Below are 19,088 nucleotides of genomic sequence, written 5' to 3' on the forward strand. Positions count from 1 at the left end.
AGTTTTCTACATTTAAAAAGGCAATAAATAAATCTGATATAAGCAATCTTGTCTCTTTCATGAAGGTGTTCGAGAATAGATTCGCAGGTGAGTTACACAAGCATCAACCAGCAGAACAGGCAGGCTTTCGTCGAGGTCTCACCAATACCGATCACCTACAAACCCTAAATCTACTTATTACTACTTTGTTCTATGACTGTGTCGATTTATTTCATATCTTGTACAGATAATATCACTGCCTGGAATAATATTTATGGCCCAGCATTTTAAATCTTATTATAGGTACATTGTTTTCGCATTTAGCAAGCAGCACTTGTTCAAAATAAATTAAAAAATATAGGTTATTTCGTACCTATTTAATGAAAACAACAATTTCCGATGGCTTCAAACTGAAGTGTTTATTGTTTATACATGCCTTCATACACAAGGAAAATTGGAAAGAATAAATTCCAATTTAGTTGCTTCATCTAATGTTAATATTGTTGATTTTTTCAACCTAGGTACATAGTTGGCAATTATTATTATTATTTGGGTATAACCAAGTTTTACCTAAGTAAGTTTTAGCTAAGTAGCTAAAAAAACCAAGTATTTATGATGTAAAAACTTACCTTGCATTTTGCGATAAGGTCCGTTAATTCTTTTTTAAGAGCTGCAGTTTCGGGATCGTCTTTGGGCATTTTAAATTAATAAATATTTCTTTCAACTTTTGAAAACTAACAATACTTCGTACACAGACATCCACTAACTGCCGTATAATACAACGAGGTAACCAATGCTAATGCAATTAATCTAATTGGATTTACGTTAAGCCTTGAAGCATTATAGCTGCTCTACTTAGCTTGACACAGTTACTTACAGGCAACGGAAAAAAAGATCAAGAGTTATTTTTTCTTAGGGACCGACCGTAGTTTTATAAACTACTCAAAACAAAATAGAGCCCACCACGAGTTAATCTCGAATTTTGTTTATAAATATGCGGTATGTAAATCATAAGCAAAGTTATGCATTCTAACATCAAGTAGGCTTGTTTATGAATCCTTAATGATGTTTTAAGCAACACCTAACTTACACGTTATCGTTAAGTGGACAGCCAAAAAAATGCAAGTGCTTGAAACTTACCCCTATGCATAGATTTAGTCGCTTGTGTTACTAGTGTCATAGTTTACTGTTGAATATCACTGTGTTTATTTGATTTCGTACTAGTCCCGATTACAAGGCCTGGTTCTCGTCGTCATATGGATATGGAAACCGCAACCAGAGCGGTAGTTTTGCTTCAGGAGGGAATGTCTCAGAGGTCTGTAGCAATACGACTCCGTGTGTCACGACGCGCTATCAGAAATGTATGGGAACGTTTTCAAAAGACAGGCAGTGTATCAAGAAGACGTGGATCAGGAAGAGTTCGAGCCACAACTGCCCAGGAAGACCGTTATATCCGTCTAACTGCACGTCGGGATCGCACGGTAACTGCCCGGACATTACAAAATCGGTCACTGACGTCAACTGGAACCCGAGTTAGTGACCAAACTATCCGGAATCGACTCCACGAGGACGGACAATTTTCCACAATGCGTTTGGTCCGCCTTAAACTAACAAGGGCTTATCGTGCAGCACGGTTAAGATTTGCTCGTGAGTATGCGGCCTGGACCATGACTAACTGGAAGTCTGTACTCTTTACTGACGAGAGTAAAGTTAAATTTCACAGCGATGATAGACGTGTACGCTTGTGGAGAAGAGAAGGTGAACGATTTTCCGATCCTTGCATCCACGCAACAGATCGTTGGGGGGGTCCAAGTGAGATGGTATGGGGCGGAATATGCTTGACAGGCAAAACAGAGCTGGTAATTCTGAATGAAAGTGCAGTAACCGCTGCCAGTTATGTCGAACGTGTGATCCGACCCAACGTCATCCCCTTTTCACAAAGAGTGGGTGAAAGTTTTGTTTTAATGCAAGACAACGCACGCGCACATACGGCTCGTATCACACAAAGAGCACTCTCGGACATTGATGAAATTTACATGATTGAACATTGACATGATTGAACATTTATGGGATCAATTGAAGAGAAGCCTCAAAGAGAGATTTAGCGACATCAACAGTCAAGAAGAGCATATCGATTACTAAGTAAAATATGTGTTCTGCCAAGCAGAAGAACTCTGCAAAGTTTGTTGCACAAAATTGATTTGAAACCAGGTGTCAACGAGTTCCTATTTGAACATTTGAGGCAGAAAGTCGAAAAAATGCCAGAAGCTCACAAATATTGCAGCCTTATATTTGACGAGATGGCTATTGCACCAGGCGTTTCTTATGACAAGAAAAATGACCAGATTAAGGGACTGGTGGATAATGGGGCAACAATAAAAAATGAGAACAGCGATCATGTTCAGAGGGCCTAGACAAAGTGACATTCTATTAGCGATATCGCTAGTAGAAAAGTCCAAAAATGTATGGGGTTGACATTAACTATCGAAATGTCTGCATATTTCACTACTAGACTGTTCGCTGGTTTGATCTGTGGGGGGTTTCTTCTTCGCCTCCTTGAGTCTGAGAGACATTGTTGGACTCATATTCTATATCAACGATTTCTTCTTTCACTTGTAGATTAGAGATGTAGTCTTGTGGTGGGGGATATGTAGGCAAAGGAGGCTGAACTTCAGGCCTCTGCCAGTTCCTTTCTCTTTTGCAGTTTCCCCTTATAAAATCCCTGCATATTTCACTACTAGACTGTTCGCTGGTTTGATCTGTGGGGGTTTCTTCTTGGCCTCCTTGTGTCTGAGAGACATTGTTGGTCTCATATTCTATATCAACGATTTCTTCTTTCACTTGTAGATTAGAGATGTAGTCTTGTGGTGGGGGATATGTAGGCAAAGGAGGCTGAACTTCAGGCCTCTGCCAAATCCTTTCTCTTTTGCAGTTTCCCCTTATAAAATCCCTGCATATTTCACTACTAGACTGTTCGCTGGTTTGATCTGTGGGGGTTTCTTCTTGGCCTCCTTGTGTCTGAGAGACATTGTTGGTCTCATATTCTATATCAACGATTTCTTCTTTCACTTGTAGATTAGAGATGTAGTCTTGTGGTGGGGGATATGTAGGCAAAGGAGGCTGAACTTCAGGCCTCTGCCAGTTCCTTTCTCTTTTGTAGTTTCCCCTTATAAAATCCCTGCATATTTCACTACTAGACTGTTCGCTGGTTTGATCTGTGGGGGTTTCTTCTTGGCCTCCTTGTATCTGAGAGACATTGTTGGTCTCATATTCTATATCAACGATTTCTTCTTTCACTTGTAGATTAGAGATGTAGTCTTGTGGTGGGGGATATGTAGGCAAAGGAGGCTGAACTTCAGGCCTCTGCCAGTTCCTTTCTCTTTTGCAGTTTCCCCTTATAAAATCCCTGCATATTTCACTACTAGACTGTTCGCTGGTTTGATCTGTGGGGGTTTCTTCTTGGCCTCCTTGTGTCTGAGAGACATTGTTGGTCTCATATTCTATATCAACGATTTCTTCTTTCACTTGTAGATTAGAGATGTAGTCTTGTGGTGGGGGATATGTAGGCAAAGGAGGCTGAACTTCTCAAAGTACAGTTGTGATTACGATACGTGTGAATGAAAATAAAAAATTGGCGTGACTGAAAATATGGCCAACGATTGGCCATATTTACCGTATGAATTATTAACACCTAGTATACCTACTTTTTACTTTTTGTTTTAGGTCATGCCGCGATACAAATGTAAGGGGATTCGGGGTAACTGGAGTGAGGAAAGTATGAAATTGGCTTTATTTGCTGTCAAGCAAGGTACGATGAAAGTATATACGGCTGCTAAACATTACAACGTGCCAAGACGGACTTTGAGACGTTATTTGGAAGAGAAAAAAGAAATAAAATCTACTTTAGGTAGAAAACCACTTCTTGACACTAAACAAGAACAGAATTTGGCTGCACGTATTATCCGTCTTTGCAACGTAGGATATCCGTTAACACAACGTGTCCTACGTACGTGCGTCAAGACGTTCTGTAATCGAAATAATATTCCGGGAGCCAGTCGCGGCTTGATGGTTGGACGCGACTGGCTAAGAGGCTTTCTGAAACGTCATAAGAACATAAGTAGAAGAAAAGCACAAAACCTTAATCCTGCACGGGCACAAAAGCTAAATAAAGCTGTGGTTGGCGACTATTTTACCAAATTAAAAAAGGTTCTTGAAGAGAACAATATTATGAATAAACCTGAACGTATTTTTAACATTGATGAGAAAGGATGTCAGTTAAACTTACACAAAGCGCCACAAGTTCTGGCTGAACGTGGGTCAAAAAGAGTACATCTTGTAGCTGCTGAACATGGCGAAAATGTCACTATTGTGTCATGTGCCAGTGCTTTAGGTAACGCAATTCCACCCATGATACTATTCAAGGGTAAGAGAATGAAGCCTGAATGGGTGGATTCGTTACCTACGGGTGCAATAGCCCAGATGACTCCCAAGGGAAGTATGAACACTGAAACTTTCGTGAACTGGATATACCATTTTGCTAAATTTAAACTACCTGGATCTTGTCTTCTTATCTTTGATGGAGCCAAATGCCACTTAGACTATTCCATAGTTGAAGCCGCTGAAAAATTTGAAATAAAGCTTTTTTGTCTCCCCAGCAACACCACACACGAGTTGCAGCCGATGGATAAATCAGTATTCCGTTCCTTCGAATATTACTGGGATGAGGAAGTGTTGAAATATTGGTCTATTCACGAGGACAGAAAAATAACAAAACATAGGTTTGGAGTGATATTTTCCAAGGTGTGGGATAAAGCTGTGACGCCTGCTAATATCAAAGCTGGATTTGAAGCAACCGGGATTTTTCCATTTAATCCAGAGAGAATCCCAGAAGAAGCATATGCTCCGAGTATACCTACTTACAATCCTGCAACACCTGGACCTTCTTCTGGAAATCAAGAAAATGAAGACCCCAATGACAGTGACGCTACTGATGCAAGTTACAGTCTGTTGGCTCCTCCTACTCTAAATAACGAAAATGATAGCTCCTTTCCACCTACGCAGTATCTAGTTCTAAATGATGCATCTGGTGATATTCCACTGCCTAGTCAGGGTCCAGCTCAAGATGAGAGCTCAGACAATAACATAATGCCTCCTCCAAATAGCACTAACAATAACTCTCAATTAATCAGACATCTAGTTCCAAATAATGGCTCCAACTATGTTGCACTGCCTACTCAGCGTCCTGCTGAAAATAATTGGTCACCATTTCTTCAACGGTCACTATCTCGTTCTCCAAATTGTGCCTCTGACAATGACACGACGCCAATGTCTTTTCATCATCTTGTTTCAAATGATTCAATTAACGATATTTCAATGTCTAATAAGCGTCCAGATAAAGATAATGGATCTAATATTGTGCAATCGCATCAGTCATCGCAAAGTAATATTTTTGAAAATACTTCTTCAAGAACGAACCACGCTCTGACCCCAAAGAACTCTAGTTCTGACGATTACGACAGCAGTGACGACGTTGCATTAGTTCAATATAGCAAGCGAGATACGGACATTTCGAAACTAGACTCAAATGTAGTTGGTTCGGTAAGACTTAATGACACATATCAGTCCTTTTGTGAAATGTTAAAAACGCCAGAAAAGGTATCCAGCCCGAAAACAGCTCCTAGATTGAAAGCTATTAATAGCCTCGCTCAAGAATTGACAAAATCAACTTTTGCAGACAAGAAAGATAAGCCAGGACCATCCAACATTCCTTCACAAAAACGAAAAAATATACCAAGATCAGTTAAAGGTGCTTCCCAAAAGAAAAAACATGCTGCAGGGCCATCCAATGCGGCTCCACAAAACAGAAAAAAAGATCCTGCACACATGGCCAAAAAACAATCATTGAAAACTGCACGTGGTAAAGGTAATTCTAGAAAAACTGCTGAGTCTTGGCCCTGGATATGGTTCCTTTTAAGGCCTTTCTGAAAAAAATTACAAAATTGCTTATAACTAGGTAGATACTCTAAAGTTATTACAATTCATCTACAATTTATATCACAAAAAACTGTGACTCATGTGACCATAGAGATAGTATAAAATCACCATACTACGTTTATGCATTGACTGTGTAAAACGAAGCGTCTTGCCGGAAATATTGAGTGAATCCCATAGAAAGTACAGTAGATTAGGAAAATGAACGAAATAATCGCAATTGTTTACATAATAAATCGCAACACTAAATACTTTTCTTCGTTGACGTTTCGCGAAAATATTGTTTTTGACACTTTTTTACTTTTTAGTTCAAAATTCAAATGTCATTTAGTTTTGCATAGTGATTTACTTTGTTTGGATTACACATATTATGCCGAAAATCGTAAGTGTTTCATAAAATCTTTCATTGGTCGTGTTTGTTTGGTCTTTTGTTTGATGATACCTATATCATTTTGTTAACAGCCGAATCTCCTTGTGGAATGTGGATGTGGATGCAGCGAAGGGCTCTTTGTCTGTCCGTCCGTCCGTCCGTTCATCCGTCCGTCTGTCTGTCTGTCTGTCAGTCGTGCAAAATGTTAAGTTAAGAATAACCAAGGCTCCTATTGCATCTGTTAAATCACTAGCTGCTTCTACAATACAAACTGACACATCCCACCCAAGATTTATTTGATGACTTTCGGGTAAGTTAATGGCGCAGGTCACCAAGTACAGTAAAATGAAAAATAATACTTATTACCAGATAGAGGTGTGAGGATATACCTATATACATACACAATACTTATTATTATTTGAATATTTGTCCAATATATTTTCTCCTTTAAGGTCGATAACGAAGAGTTGACGCTAATCGAAGAGTCACTGGTGACTGATGATGTTTCTTCGGACAACGAGAAAAAATCAAGAATCAATACTGTCAGTCAGCAATGAACTATCTCTATGTTCTATTCCTTTAGAAAAAGAGGAGAAAAAAAACACATCAAATGGCTGGCAGACCCCCGAAGAAACGTAAATATTCAAGCAGGTTTAGTACAGAACATCAGCCCCCCAGGACTAACTATGTAAAAGCACTTTCAAATAACACCATTCAAGTATCAGTACATTCAGTTTCAGTTGGTTCTATGATTTAATGAATGTGTTTAATGCATCAATCAAATATTTCAAAATTAGATATTAACCCTCCAATTCCCAGTGCCACCTGTAGGTGACAGTAGTTTGATATTTTTTTTACACCACTTGGCAATTATTTTTTTTCATTCTAACTTTACCATAATATAGCCAATGAATACTACTATCCATCGTTTTTTTTCTGGCACCACTCACCATATAGCATCTGTCAAAAACATTAGGTTGTTTTGCAAGTAATTGGAGCAATTTGAGTTTGTGTGATTTCTTGTGATATAAAGTGAAATAAAAGTGACCAAACCGTAAGTTATCTTTTTTTTTCTTATTGAATGTTGATAATGAATGTATAAGCTATAATACAAATACATTTACCGATAAAAATAACTAACAGCTTTATTACTACAACACTGAAAATAAGCGGTGTCACCTGTGGGTGACACTGGGCAATATAAGAACTACTTTTATGAATTTATCCTAAAGTAATAAATGTAACAGTTGTTACTTTCTTTTGGTTTTATCACTATGAGATCATAGTGTTTCTTGTCTTAGCTTGTTTATGTTTTATAGGTGCACGTTAGATGAGTTTGTCGAGGAGTTGCTGGCCAGGGGACCCCGGCGATATTATTATATTCCTCCTGATGGTGGAGTAGTAACTGACGAAGACGCGAGGCGACGAACAGACGATGAAAATGAAGCCAATATTCTTCATCTTCCTAGTCGTATGCCTTGATCTCAAGTCGAACTACAAAGAAAACTTTCCAGTTTAGGAAAAAATCTGAAACAGGACCAGCAAGAAGGAACCAACGTGCCTGCATCGAAGAAAACCATGAAGAAAGACGAAAACATTGACTCCATGAGGATAAATCTTCGTGGCAGAAAGTGGCGGTTTCCTCTCTTTGCTTTTGGTATAGATTCAGCTTGCCAAAATGCATGGCTTATCAGCCTGAAACCAACTGGACCAACTGTGATTTCCAGCGAAATGTGGCAACCATCTACTTACAAAAATACGGCAAACCTTCGCACTCTAAATTCTGCATCTGACGTTCCTGTGCAGTTGAGGGTAAAGAGTGCAGGAAGTGCGGATGATCATGCAAAAATCAATTTCTTCCAGCGAATATGTGGATACTGTCACCAGCGTACGAAAAAAATGCGCGCAAAGTACAACGTCAGTTTGCACCTATTACGTCGGTACATACATTTTTCATACTAAATGAGTACCATTATTATAGAAAATGTACCGACATAATATAATTTAACAATATTACTATTTGTTAATTCATAAATATATACTTATCACTAAAAGAATAGGTTTTATTTCTACCGAAAAAGTAAAAGCAACCTCGTAAGTCTTTTAGAGTCTTTACTTGTTACAATGCTCAGTGTCACCTGTAGGTGACCCCCCCATAAAAAGAAATGGGGGTAGTATTTTTTATTTTATTTTTGTCTTCACCAAATGTATTTCAACCATTTAAGTAAAAGAGATATGCAAAATTTGCAATAACATGGACATGGGATTTGCAGGGTTAAGAACGCTAGTTAATTAATATCAGGTTGAACTCAAAAATAGTAGAGAAATTACAACTTTCATAACGAGCAAAGGGCTTTATCAACAAACAACAAAAGATTTTTGGAATATCGTGCGCACCTGAACATTTTCAAAAATTATGCACAGAATATTATTGCCATGCGAAGGAGTTATAAACTTTATAGATGATATTGTTGTCTTTAGACGTGATGAAAAAGAAGATGGTGCTAGGTTTCAACACGTATTAAAAGTTTTCAAGGACAACAATATTTTATTAAATAATAATAAATGTGTTTTAAATGCAAAAACAATTCATTTTCTTGGTTCACAAACTTTCATCATTAGGCATTAAACCCCAATAAATACATGGAAGTCGTCGAAACATTTAGTTCACCGAAAACCATTGAGGAAATCCAAAGTTTTCAAGGATTACTTAATTTTGTTGGGAAATGGATTCCTAATTTGTCAACCTTAACGGGACCCACTCGGCAATTACTTCAACAATATGATAATATGACGGAATTTGGGAAAAGAGAACAATTCAAAGCTTTTGACAAATAAAAAATTGTCTCTCAAAGATCCCTACGCTTGACTTCTATGCCCCAAAAGATCGTACTCAAGTAATTGCTGATGCGAGTCCTGTGGGTTTAGGAACTGTACTAACTCAGTACGACGACAGAAGACAACGCATCATTTCTTTTGGAAATAAAAGTTTGACAGATGTGAAAAAACTGTATTGTCAACCAGACAAAGAGGCCATTGCCTTTAGTGTGGGCCATTGAACATTTTCATATGGTAATAAAATTGAGCTGGTCACAGACCATAAGCTCTAGAGGTCGATTTTGGCATGAAATCAAGGCCTTGCGCAATCATCGAGCGCTGGGTCCTCCATTTACAAGCATATGATTATAAAGTCATAATATATGAACCTGGAAAATCTAATATGGCCGATCCAACCAGTCAACCAACCAACCAACGGGTACCAGTGCACAAAATAGTCCTTTTGAAATGAACATCATGTTAACCAGATTGTTTAATACGCGCGTCCAGTAGTGTTATCCATTAAATCGATTATTGAAGCATCTAATGATGATGATAAGTTAAATTAGTCAAAAAATGCTTTGATAAAGAACGTGTGGGATGTTCAGTATATAATTACAAGACGTTTCAACATAAACTCTGGTTACAAGTTGGCATTTTGTTAAGGGGCAATAAAATAGTGATTCCCACTACGTTGAGGAAATAAGTCCTAATAGCTATGTTACGCACAAAAGTCTGGTAGTTTGAAAAGACAAAGATGCCGAAAATACTGTAAAAACTGCAGAGGGTGTACTTTAGTCTCGGCTCCCAATCCACCAGTAGTCAGTATCCATGACAAGACTTGAACTGCCTTCGAAAGCCTGTGTGGATACGGTTGTTGACTTCTTGGGTCCACTGCCAGGATAATCTCCCTCAGAGTTATTCAATGGAAGATAACTTAGAGACAAACTACCTTTTCTTACGGACTTTGAAAATAAAATTATAATAATTCTGAAGTAAGAGAAAGAGAAAAAGAGAAGAACAAATTAATAGAAGATGAAAAAGAAAGGATAGAGAATTGGTGATTGAAGAGAAAGTGTAAGTGAAGAATATGATTAAATAAATAAATTAGGTTCTAAATTTAATCCAATACCTCATACAGTCATAAGCGCTGAAGGAAGCGACACTAATGTAAAGAATTATAAAACTGGTCTGAAGTACAGGAGGAATATTGTAATGTACACCTACAGAAAGTAGAAGGTCAATGGAAGGTCATCATTTATGAAGAAACATTCGATAAAGAAGTTTAGTTTGATAAGTAGATTCAAGTATAAAATATTGTTTGTTTGTTTCTAAATGAATATTGTCATTTACTTAAAGAACAGCTTTGATAGTTTTAATGAATATAAGTGATTTTGTAAAGTGGTGATAGTAAAAAAGAATACCCGGCTGAATTAATTATCACCACTATAATATCATCTTTCAAACCTAACAAATCGGATAAACAAAAGGTGTACAATAGTACCTATTTTTTAACCCCCGACCCAAAAAGAGGGGTGTTATAAGTTTGACGTGTGTATCTGTGTGTCTGTGTATCTGTCTGTAGCATCGTAGCGCCTAAACGAATGAACCGATTTTAATTTACTTTTTTTTGTTTTAAAGGTGGCTTGATCGAGAGTGTTCTTAGCTATAATCCAAAAAAATTGGTTCAGCCGTTTAAAAGTTATCAGCTATTTTCTAGTTTTCTTGTAGAAAAGAAGGTTAGATAACCCTTAGGTTCATAATATTCAAGTATCAATTGACAAATGTCAAGTTGTCAAGATGGAGGTTGCCTAGATATATATAATTACTAGCTGATGCCCGCAGCTTCGCCCGCGTGGATTTAGGGTCTGAAATCCCGTGGAAAAGTTATACATTTATTTGAAAATGATTTGTCGGGGGTGTTGAAATTTTTTAATTTCTACTTGTATTTATTTTATGTATAAATGATTTTGATTTAGATTTTAAAATAAATAATTAATTTATAAAAAGGAAGAGATGTGATATCTAATAAAATATATTGCACGAATAGGCGGTAACGCTACGCTGGCATTCTGTTGTTGTCATCGGCGGTGAGCGGACGTTAACGTCGATTGATGTAATTGCGTACTGAATAATTGGTTTGATTTCGAATCCAAGACCTTAGGAATAAGTGGATTTCACAAATATAGCTAGCGTTTTCATACAAAATTTATAGGAGAGGTGATCAATCAGGCAGTCAGTCAGTCACATAGGAAACAATGAGCATTAACTTATTTTGATATAGTATAAAACTAACACTATTAACACATACCATCTTCAACACCATCACTGATTCCAGGTTTTCATCGAACGACGGGGTTGTACACGTGGAATGATGTCATTGATAAATTACTGAAATCCTCACTGACCATGTGGTACCTTACGCAGGATATATCGGGCAGAATATGTCAGTTTATGCATCATAATGCACGGCCTCATGTTACTCATGTGGTGGCCCAGTATGTACACGACGTGGACATTCGTACAATAGACTGGTCAGCTCGAAGCCCTGACTTGAATCCGATAGAACACTTATGGGATGAGCTGAAACGCCGGATTCGAGCCCGGATACCTGCTCTAACAAGGCTTCCAGAGCTGCGAATCGCAATTAAAGAGGAGCGGAATGCAATCCTCGAGATTTCATCGTCAGGCTCGTGAGGTGGATGAATACGAGGGTGCTGGCAGTTATCCGAGCAAGGGGAAGGAATACTGAATACTGACCAAAAACTTTTTTTTAAGTTTATTTTTGTTTCTGGCTTTAATTTTTGTTTTCATTTCATGATTACTAACGACTAACATGGCTGGAAAACGACTCTTCTTTCTAAAATCCTTAATAAACACTTAATTAATTGATTAATCCCAATGAATTTTACTCATCATGAAATGCACTTTCTGCAGGTATAATTTTGATAGTTGTAAGTTTTATACTTTTTGAGAAAATCGAATCAGACTGCCAAGGTAGCGGGTGGCCCGGTTTATTTGCTGTCCAGTGTATTAGATTCAGTCCTCTACCACCTACTAGGGCCACCACCAGTGCCGCTAGCATGGCGCCGAATCATGAGTGCCTTTTTTTTGTTTCCGACTTCCAGACCGCCCATACCTTCAATTTAAGTTATAGTTTAAGCAGTGTGTTATTAGGTAGTTAATAACAGCTATTTTATATTAAATTTTATAATAAATCCCCTTTTCCATTTTTCTGGAGTCTTAATTACCATTACCCCACCGCCAATAGAGTTTAATAGGTTGGCCAACTCTTGCCATAAACGGTCGGCTCTTAATCGGCCTTGAGCACCAGGCTGAGGTTTGGACCGTGGCTGAAATATGAGTTACACAGACTCAGTCACTCATTGTTTACATTACTCATAAGCACCATACGCCTGTATAGGATTTCAACTTTCTTAATAGGCGATCGCAAATCGCAGGTTCGACTGCTAGGCAGGTCTAGCAGTCGAACTTCTCTTTCGTTTAAGCGATGGCGAATCAAGAAATGGAATCGCTCAGAATCGAATCCCGTTTGTCTAGGTCCTCTGGTCTTCATGATTAGAGGCGTCGTAAAAAAATATAAACAGCCTCTGGCCTATTACTTTTGTAGTGGAAGCAAAAAGGCCATAGACCTTAAGGCACAAATCAAAGAAATTAGCACTGCATTACAAAAGACGGGGCTGAAAGTTGTAACAACAGTGTGCGACCAAGGTTCTTATAATGTAGCAGCTATAAATTTATTATTAAAAGAAACAAAAGAACATTATTTGCGCACAAATACAACATACAGAGACGGCTTTTTCAAAATAGGAAATGAAAAAGTTTTTCCTCTTTATGACCCCCCGCATCTGATAAAAGGAAATTTAAAATATGTTATGAATGGCAAGGAATGCACCGCAAAATGGGACCACATTGTAGCTTTATATTAGGGGTTATAGTATGAAATTGCCGATTTGTACTTAAAAATAAAAATTAGTTTTTTTTTTAATTTAACATGTTTATTTGATCAAAATAATTACCATTATTATCTATACATTGCTGCCATCTAATAGGAAGCTCATTTATGCCTTTGCGATAGAACTCTGGTGATCTAGATTCGACAAACTGTGTGAAAGCATTTTGCACTGCCTCCTGAGAAGAAAACTTTTTATCACGCAGAAAATTATCCAAATCACGAAAAAAATGGTAGTCCGTTGGAGCAAGGTCTGGCGAATACGGAGGGTGACGAATGGTTTCTAATTGCAGTTCCTGTAGAGTTAAAACGGTTTCTCGTGCTGTATGAGGTCTCGCGTTATCATGGAGCAATAATGGTGAAGATCGATTCATAAGTCGGGGCTGTTTCACTGCTAGTTTCGCTATCATTGTTCGGAGTTCGGCGCAGTAGACATCTGCCGTTATTGCTTGACCAGATCGGAGAAAGCTATAGTGAATAACACCACGCTGAGACCACCAAACAGTTACCATTACCCTTTTTATTGGTAAGCTTTGCTTTAGGACACTGTTGCGGCGTTTGTCCTGGGGTCAGCCATTGCATTTTCCGCTTACGATTATCGTAAAGAATCCATTTTTCATCACATGTCACAATTCGATCCAATATTCCTTCATTTCTGTATCGATTCAACAAGGCAACGCAAGTTTCAACACGCGTTTCTTTCTGCAGATCAGTCAAATCATGAGGCACTCATTTTTAATATTTTTTTATTTTATTGATTTGACGCAAATGAGTCAATATTGTTGGTAAGGTAACGTTAAACCATGCCGCTAATTCCTGGGTAGTTTGGCTCGGATCGGCTTCCACCATCTCTTTCAAATCATTGTTATTCACCTGTGTGGGGGGGTCTTCCACGTGGTTCGTTCTTCAAATCGAAGTTTCCATCACGAAAGCGTTTAAACCAAAATCGCACAGTGCATTCATTAGCAGTCCCCTCTCCAAACGCAACATTAATATTGCGAGCTGTTTCTGCCGCGTTAGTTCCGCGTCGGAACTCGTATTCAAAAATCACACGAATTTTCGAAGTATCCATCTTTATTGTCTAAGCTGAATAAAAAAAACAACTGAAAGTTGATAATAGAATGTTGCACATTTTTTAAAAGAAGAACTACATAGGTACCGCATGAAAAAAGTTTCACTCAATAATCTCAAACCATGAAGGTTCTTTGTCAATTCGAAGTACCTATTACACTATAACGGCAATTTCATACTTTAAACCCTATTATAAAAGATGCCCTGGTTACAGAGGTGTCAAGTTGGTGCCTAAATTATCATCACATCATGTGTTTCCTTAACAAATACCGAAGATGAGGATGAAACCGTGTACCCAAGTGTTCAGTAAATCTGTTGGGGTTGCTCTTGGATGTATGGCAGGTATAAAGCCTTTTAAAAGACCTTTTACTAGTATTACTTTGTGGTGGAAGGTTTATATTTATTTAATAACATAAGCAGAGGTAACATAGTAGTTTCTTAACCCATTAGAGGTCAAATGAAAAGTACAAATATTTTTTTGGAACCACCTTTATTTATGTATTAATACAGAACAAAGAAACATAAAATCAAAGAAAAAAATTATGAAAATATAGTTTTCAGCAAGTTACAGGGGTGTACACAAATGAGTACACTGACCGTTTAAGTATGAAAATTTTCGAAACATGCTTTTTCGACACAAAGTGTTTTTAGGCACTTCTTCAGTCAGTTCCACGCGAACATCTTCGTCTAAACTCCAATACATTGGTTCTCGAGGTAGCTTGTTGTATCCAGATAATATCAAGACCCCCAAAAACTTTTTCAAATCACAGGAATCTAGCTGGAAATCATGTCTGTTGTTTTGATTTGAATAAAGTACACTATAAGATATAATAAATATCAACAATATCATCATCAAAGAGTTTTTCAAATATTTGCACAGGGTTTAGGCCCCTTAGTTCTTCACGAATAGCATTTGCCTTATCACAGACTTCGGAAATACGCTGAGAAGTTGAGGTGTATGAAGGAGGACATTTGTGCTAGGTTGGGATTGATCGGCGAGTAACATCTTGCCGCCTTGTTTTCGACTCCAGCGGTTCATCGTCAATGTCATCGCTACTACTATCTTCGTTACCATCCTCCGCACGATTCGTAAATATCTCAATAGTACCAGGCACGTCATGCGGTATGAACGACGACACCATATCCTCATCGGCCCCTTCTTCTTCATCAGTCAACGCACTTGGATCAGGTGGTATGATAGCCATATCAAACTCATCATCGTCGCTATCACGCAAAATGGCGTCAACAGCCACTTCAAGTCCTTTGTAGTTGTTTTGAGCCAAAAATATTTGTTGTTTGTTCATTGTTAGGAATCTGAAGAAAAAAATATTTTACTTATGGATGTTGTCAGTGTACACAATCGAGTACAGCCAGATTTATATGGCATAGTTTTATTGTAATTGTAGCTATTTGATTAGAATGTTCTTTAAAACTTACATTGACAAGTATTGTATGGTAATTGAATGTGAAAACCAATTATTATACAGTAATTATTATAATATTTCCAAAATGATTCACTTACCTGCATAGTACTCCCGTGACACGACTTCGACTGAGATTTTTATTCAAAAACAAACACACTACTCACATAATATTTATCTGAGCTTTGAACACTATTGTTATGAAATAAAATATCAAGAACAATACCGTCAATTGTTTGAAATATAAAAACCACGCTTCATGATATGGCTGTACACAATTGAGTACAGTGACTTCTAATGGGTTAAGCAATGATAAGAGAGCCCTCTGATCCAGTCTTGTTTAGAATTTCCCATTACTTTGTTTATGTATGTAATATATGTATTACTTTCTTTGCAGAATTAGGGGCACTTCAACAAGAGAGTACAGAGACAGCGGACCTCTTAATGTTCTTTGATGATTTATTTGACAGTCTGAATGGAAGTTATAGCCAAGTAAAAAATGGAAAAGTGTATAGAAGTGCAGTGACACCGACATCGCCTCATCATAAATTATGGGACTATAGTAGTAAAATACTAAAATCTGTGAAATTTGTAGGTGTCAAAGGTTAAGGAGTAGTGCCCTCTTTATCAAGCTGGATAAAAATCTTGGAAAATGTAAAAAGAGTCGTAAAATATTTAAGTACTAAAGGTATTAACTCGCTATTGCTGCGCAACTTTAACCAAGACCCCATTGATTTTTTTTTTGGGGCAATTCGAGCTCATGGCCAGAGCAATATTATGCCAACAGCATCAGCTTTTGAAGCAGCTTATAAAACTTTATTGATTAACAATATTACATCTTCACATTCAGTAGGATCTAATTGTGAAAAAGATGATAGTGTTTGTCTCCAATCATTAAAATTTCTTTTAACGAAACATAGAGACAACCCTTCAAGGGGAAATAACTTGTGGTCGCATAAATATGGAGGGTTTGAACACAAAAAACAACCCTTCAGAATGTACTTCTACTGATTGCGAAAAAGAAATAGATTGTGGCCAAAACATAAATATGGAAGGTTTGAACACAGAAATAAACCCTTCTGAATGTCTAATTGAAATAGACAGTGAGCACTTGAATATGAAGATTTTAAACACCGATAATATGTTATGTAGCAAGTCTCCAATGGACGTTGAAAGATGCGCAGCAATAGGATATTACAGTGGGTGGATAGCACACATAGCTAAGAAAACGATATACAAAAACTGTGCAGTTTGTCAAAATGATTTAGAGTCTGACGAACTGGACAGTTTTCACCAATATATAAAATCTAAAGAATACGACAATAAAAAGTGGTTGTGCTATCCTACGAGAGCCCTATTTGATTTCTTTGCACAAGTATAAAATATATGCATCCAAATATCAAAAACTCATTCAAATAAAAAAAAATTGTAAAATTACATTCAATTAATTTTAACAATTAAGAATACCTCATTTTTATCATGTGATCTACATAAAGACATTTTAGGGAAATATTTAATAAATAAAAGCACAACATTTTTTTTAAATAATTGGTTCAAAGAAGTCAGTGGCATCCTCACTGGCAAATCACCTTTGTGGGACAGTAGTAACAGTATGAAGGAAAAAGCTTATAGGCGTGCTACTCTAAAAATAAAGGTAGAAAAAGAAAAAGGCAAGATTAATTACTAACTATTAGTACTAAAATAGTACCCCTAATTTATTATTTGTCGCTGGCGATCTCATGCAATGAAATGTGATAATAATATTATGTTATTGAATAGACTTGAACATTTCAATAAATTTTATTGAAATGAGACCTGTATTATTTACTATTTCCTACAATTTATTGGTCCAATACTTACGCAAACCAGAACCAATCCACACAATGATAGTTTTGAGAAAAAGCAGTTTTTGTCAAAGTTGTGTGTAAAAAAAAATGTTTATTATTTTTAACAACAGCACAGTATTGTAAAAATAACTTAAAAATAATAAATATTTTATTCTATACAATTTAACAAAAACCGCTATATCTTAGGTTATGGTTTGTGTTTAAGTAGGTCCAGTATGTCCTGTCCTGTCCAGCTAAGCACAATTATTATTTGAGTAGGTACTACATTCTATAGCTGTACCTATAGGTAGCTATATATACGATATGGCAAAGTTTTGCCTAGACAAACACTAGATGGCGCTCACTCGAAAGGACCGCCCATAGAACCCGAGTTGCCTGTCTATACCCAGTATAATATTGTAGTCTTTGATAATGTTATATCTTGTGCGATGGTACGGAACCTTTTGTGTGCGAGTGCAACTCACACTTGACCGATTTTTATTTTGGCTTATCACACATTGCCCCTCCAAGTATGACAAAGTGGAATGTATAACATTTTAAAGTTCAATTTGTCCCACTAATTATTGGTGGAACCAATTGGTGCATGAAATAGCGGCACCAGTGGCACTATTTTTAAGGCCCAGCCCAAACATTTTTTGAATTATGTATTAGCATTTATTTAATTCATTTAGGTCTTCTATTTTTAGGGTTCCGTATCTCCAAAGAAAAAAGGAATCCTTATACTTCGTTTTCTGTCTATCTGTGTCTCTATCAAGACAAGGGAATCAAAGTTTTTGAGGTACTTCCCGTATATAATCCATGACATTTGGTATATGTCCTAAATAATGTCCTAATAGCACAATAATTAATAAAGGGAAAAATCCGAAACCATGAATTTGTGGTTACATCACATATCTAATCAAAGTCAAAGATTATCATGAAATGTTGTGATTTATGTCTCATAATATTATAGCTAACAATTTGCTCGAATTTGTGTAATTCATTGATAATTCATTTTACCTTTCTGTCTGTCTTTAGCAGAGAGGTGGCCCTCACTGTGTCAATGCGGATGAAGACATACATGGACATTTTAACAATTGACGATTATTGTACGATACCTGTAAACATTGATGATGGCATTTTCATTACAGAGATAATTTTATTTATAAATAACTTATTCGATTGCTTAAACGGTTGTGGTCATTCTAAAAGTGGTTTTAAGAACGCATTGTCCGGAAAATTAATGCAACCATTTAGCGTTTTGGAATGATGACGAATTTAGTTTCAAGTCAGGCTTTAGGTATAAAAAATCCGGTCAAGTGCGAGTCAGACTCGCCCACGAAGGTTTCCATATCATTATACAATATATTGTAACACTGTGCCATAATGCAAGTTAATGACAGCAGCGCCATCTATATCCGATTTAGTAAACTTAAATTTTTTGTGAATTTGTAACCAATTTACCCCCAACCCACCGGCCAACGACGACACTGTCTATAGACACCACGCGGCGATCCAACACCAAATAGAGGGCTTCTTGTCGGCCCAGACTCCTCCGCTCCGGAGAGATGATTTTATCTCACCGTTAGAGCTGAGGAAGGCCGTCTTCCGACTCCCCAAACGGAAGGCGCCAGGCTACG

At 37.2% G+C, this 19,088-nt stretch overlaps 1 protein-coding gene across 3 annotated transcripts in view; it reads right to left on the reverse strand.

The window, feature by feature from the left end:
- LOC123880682 (guanine nucleotide-binding protein subunit beta-2) overlaps nt 1-19,088 on the reverse strand; it is a 67,097-nt gene that overhangs the window by 42,062 nt on the left and 5,947 nt on the right. Inside the window, exon 1 of one of the 3 annotated variants that reach the window (XM_045928922.1) lies at nt 609-865. The exons of 1 other annotated variant lie outside the window; for it this stretch is intronic. In XM_045928922.1, the coding sequence (XP_045784878.1) occupies nt 609-677 (69 nt within the window). In that variant the 5' untranslated portion in view covers nt 678-865. Of the gene's footprint in view, nt 1-608; nt 866-19,088 lie in introns of those variants that run through there. One more of the 3 variants, XM_045928921.1, reaches the window with a different exon arrangement.

This window comes from Maniola jurtina, chromosome Z (genome assembly GCF_905333055.1).
Source record: "Maniola jurtina chromosome Z, ilManJurt1.1, whole genome shotgun sequence".
NCBI lineage: Eukaryota > Metazoa > Arthropoda > Insecta > Lepidoptera > Nymphalidae > Maniola > Maniola jurtina.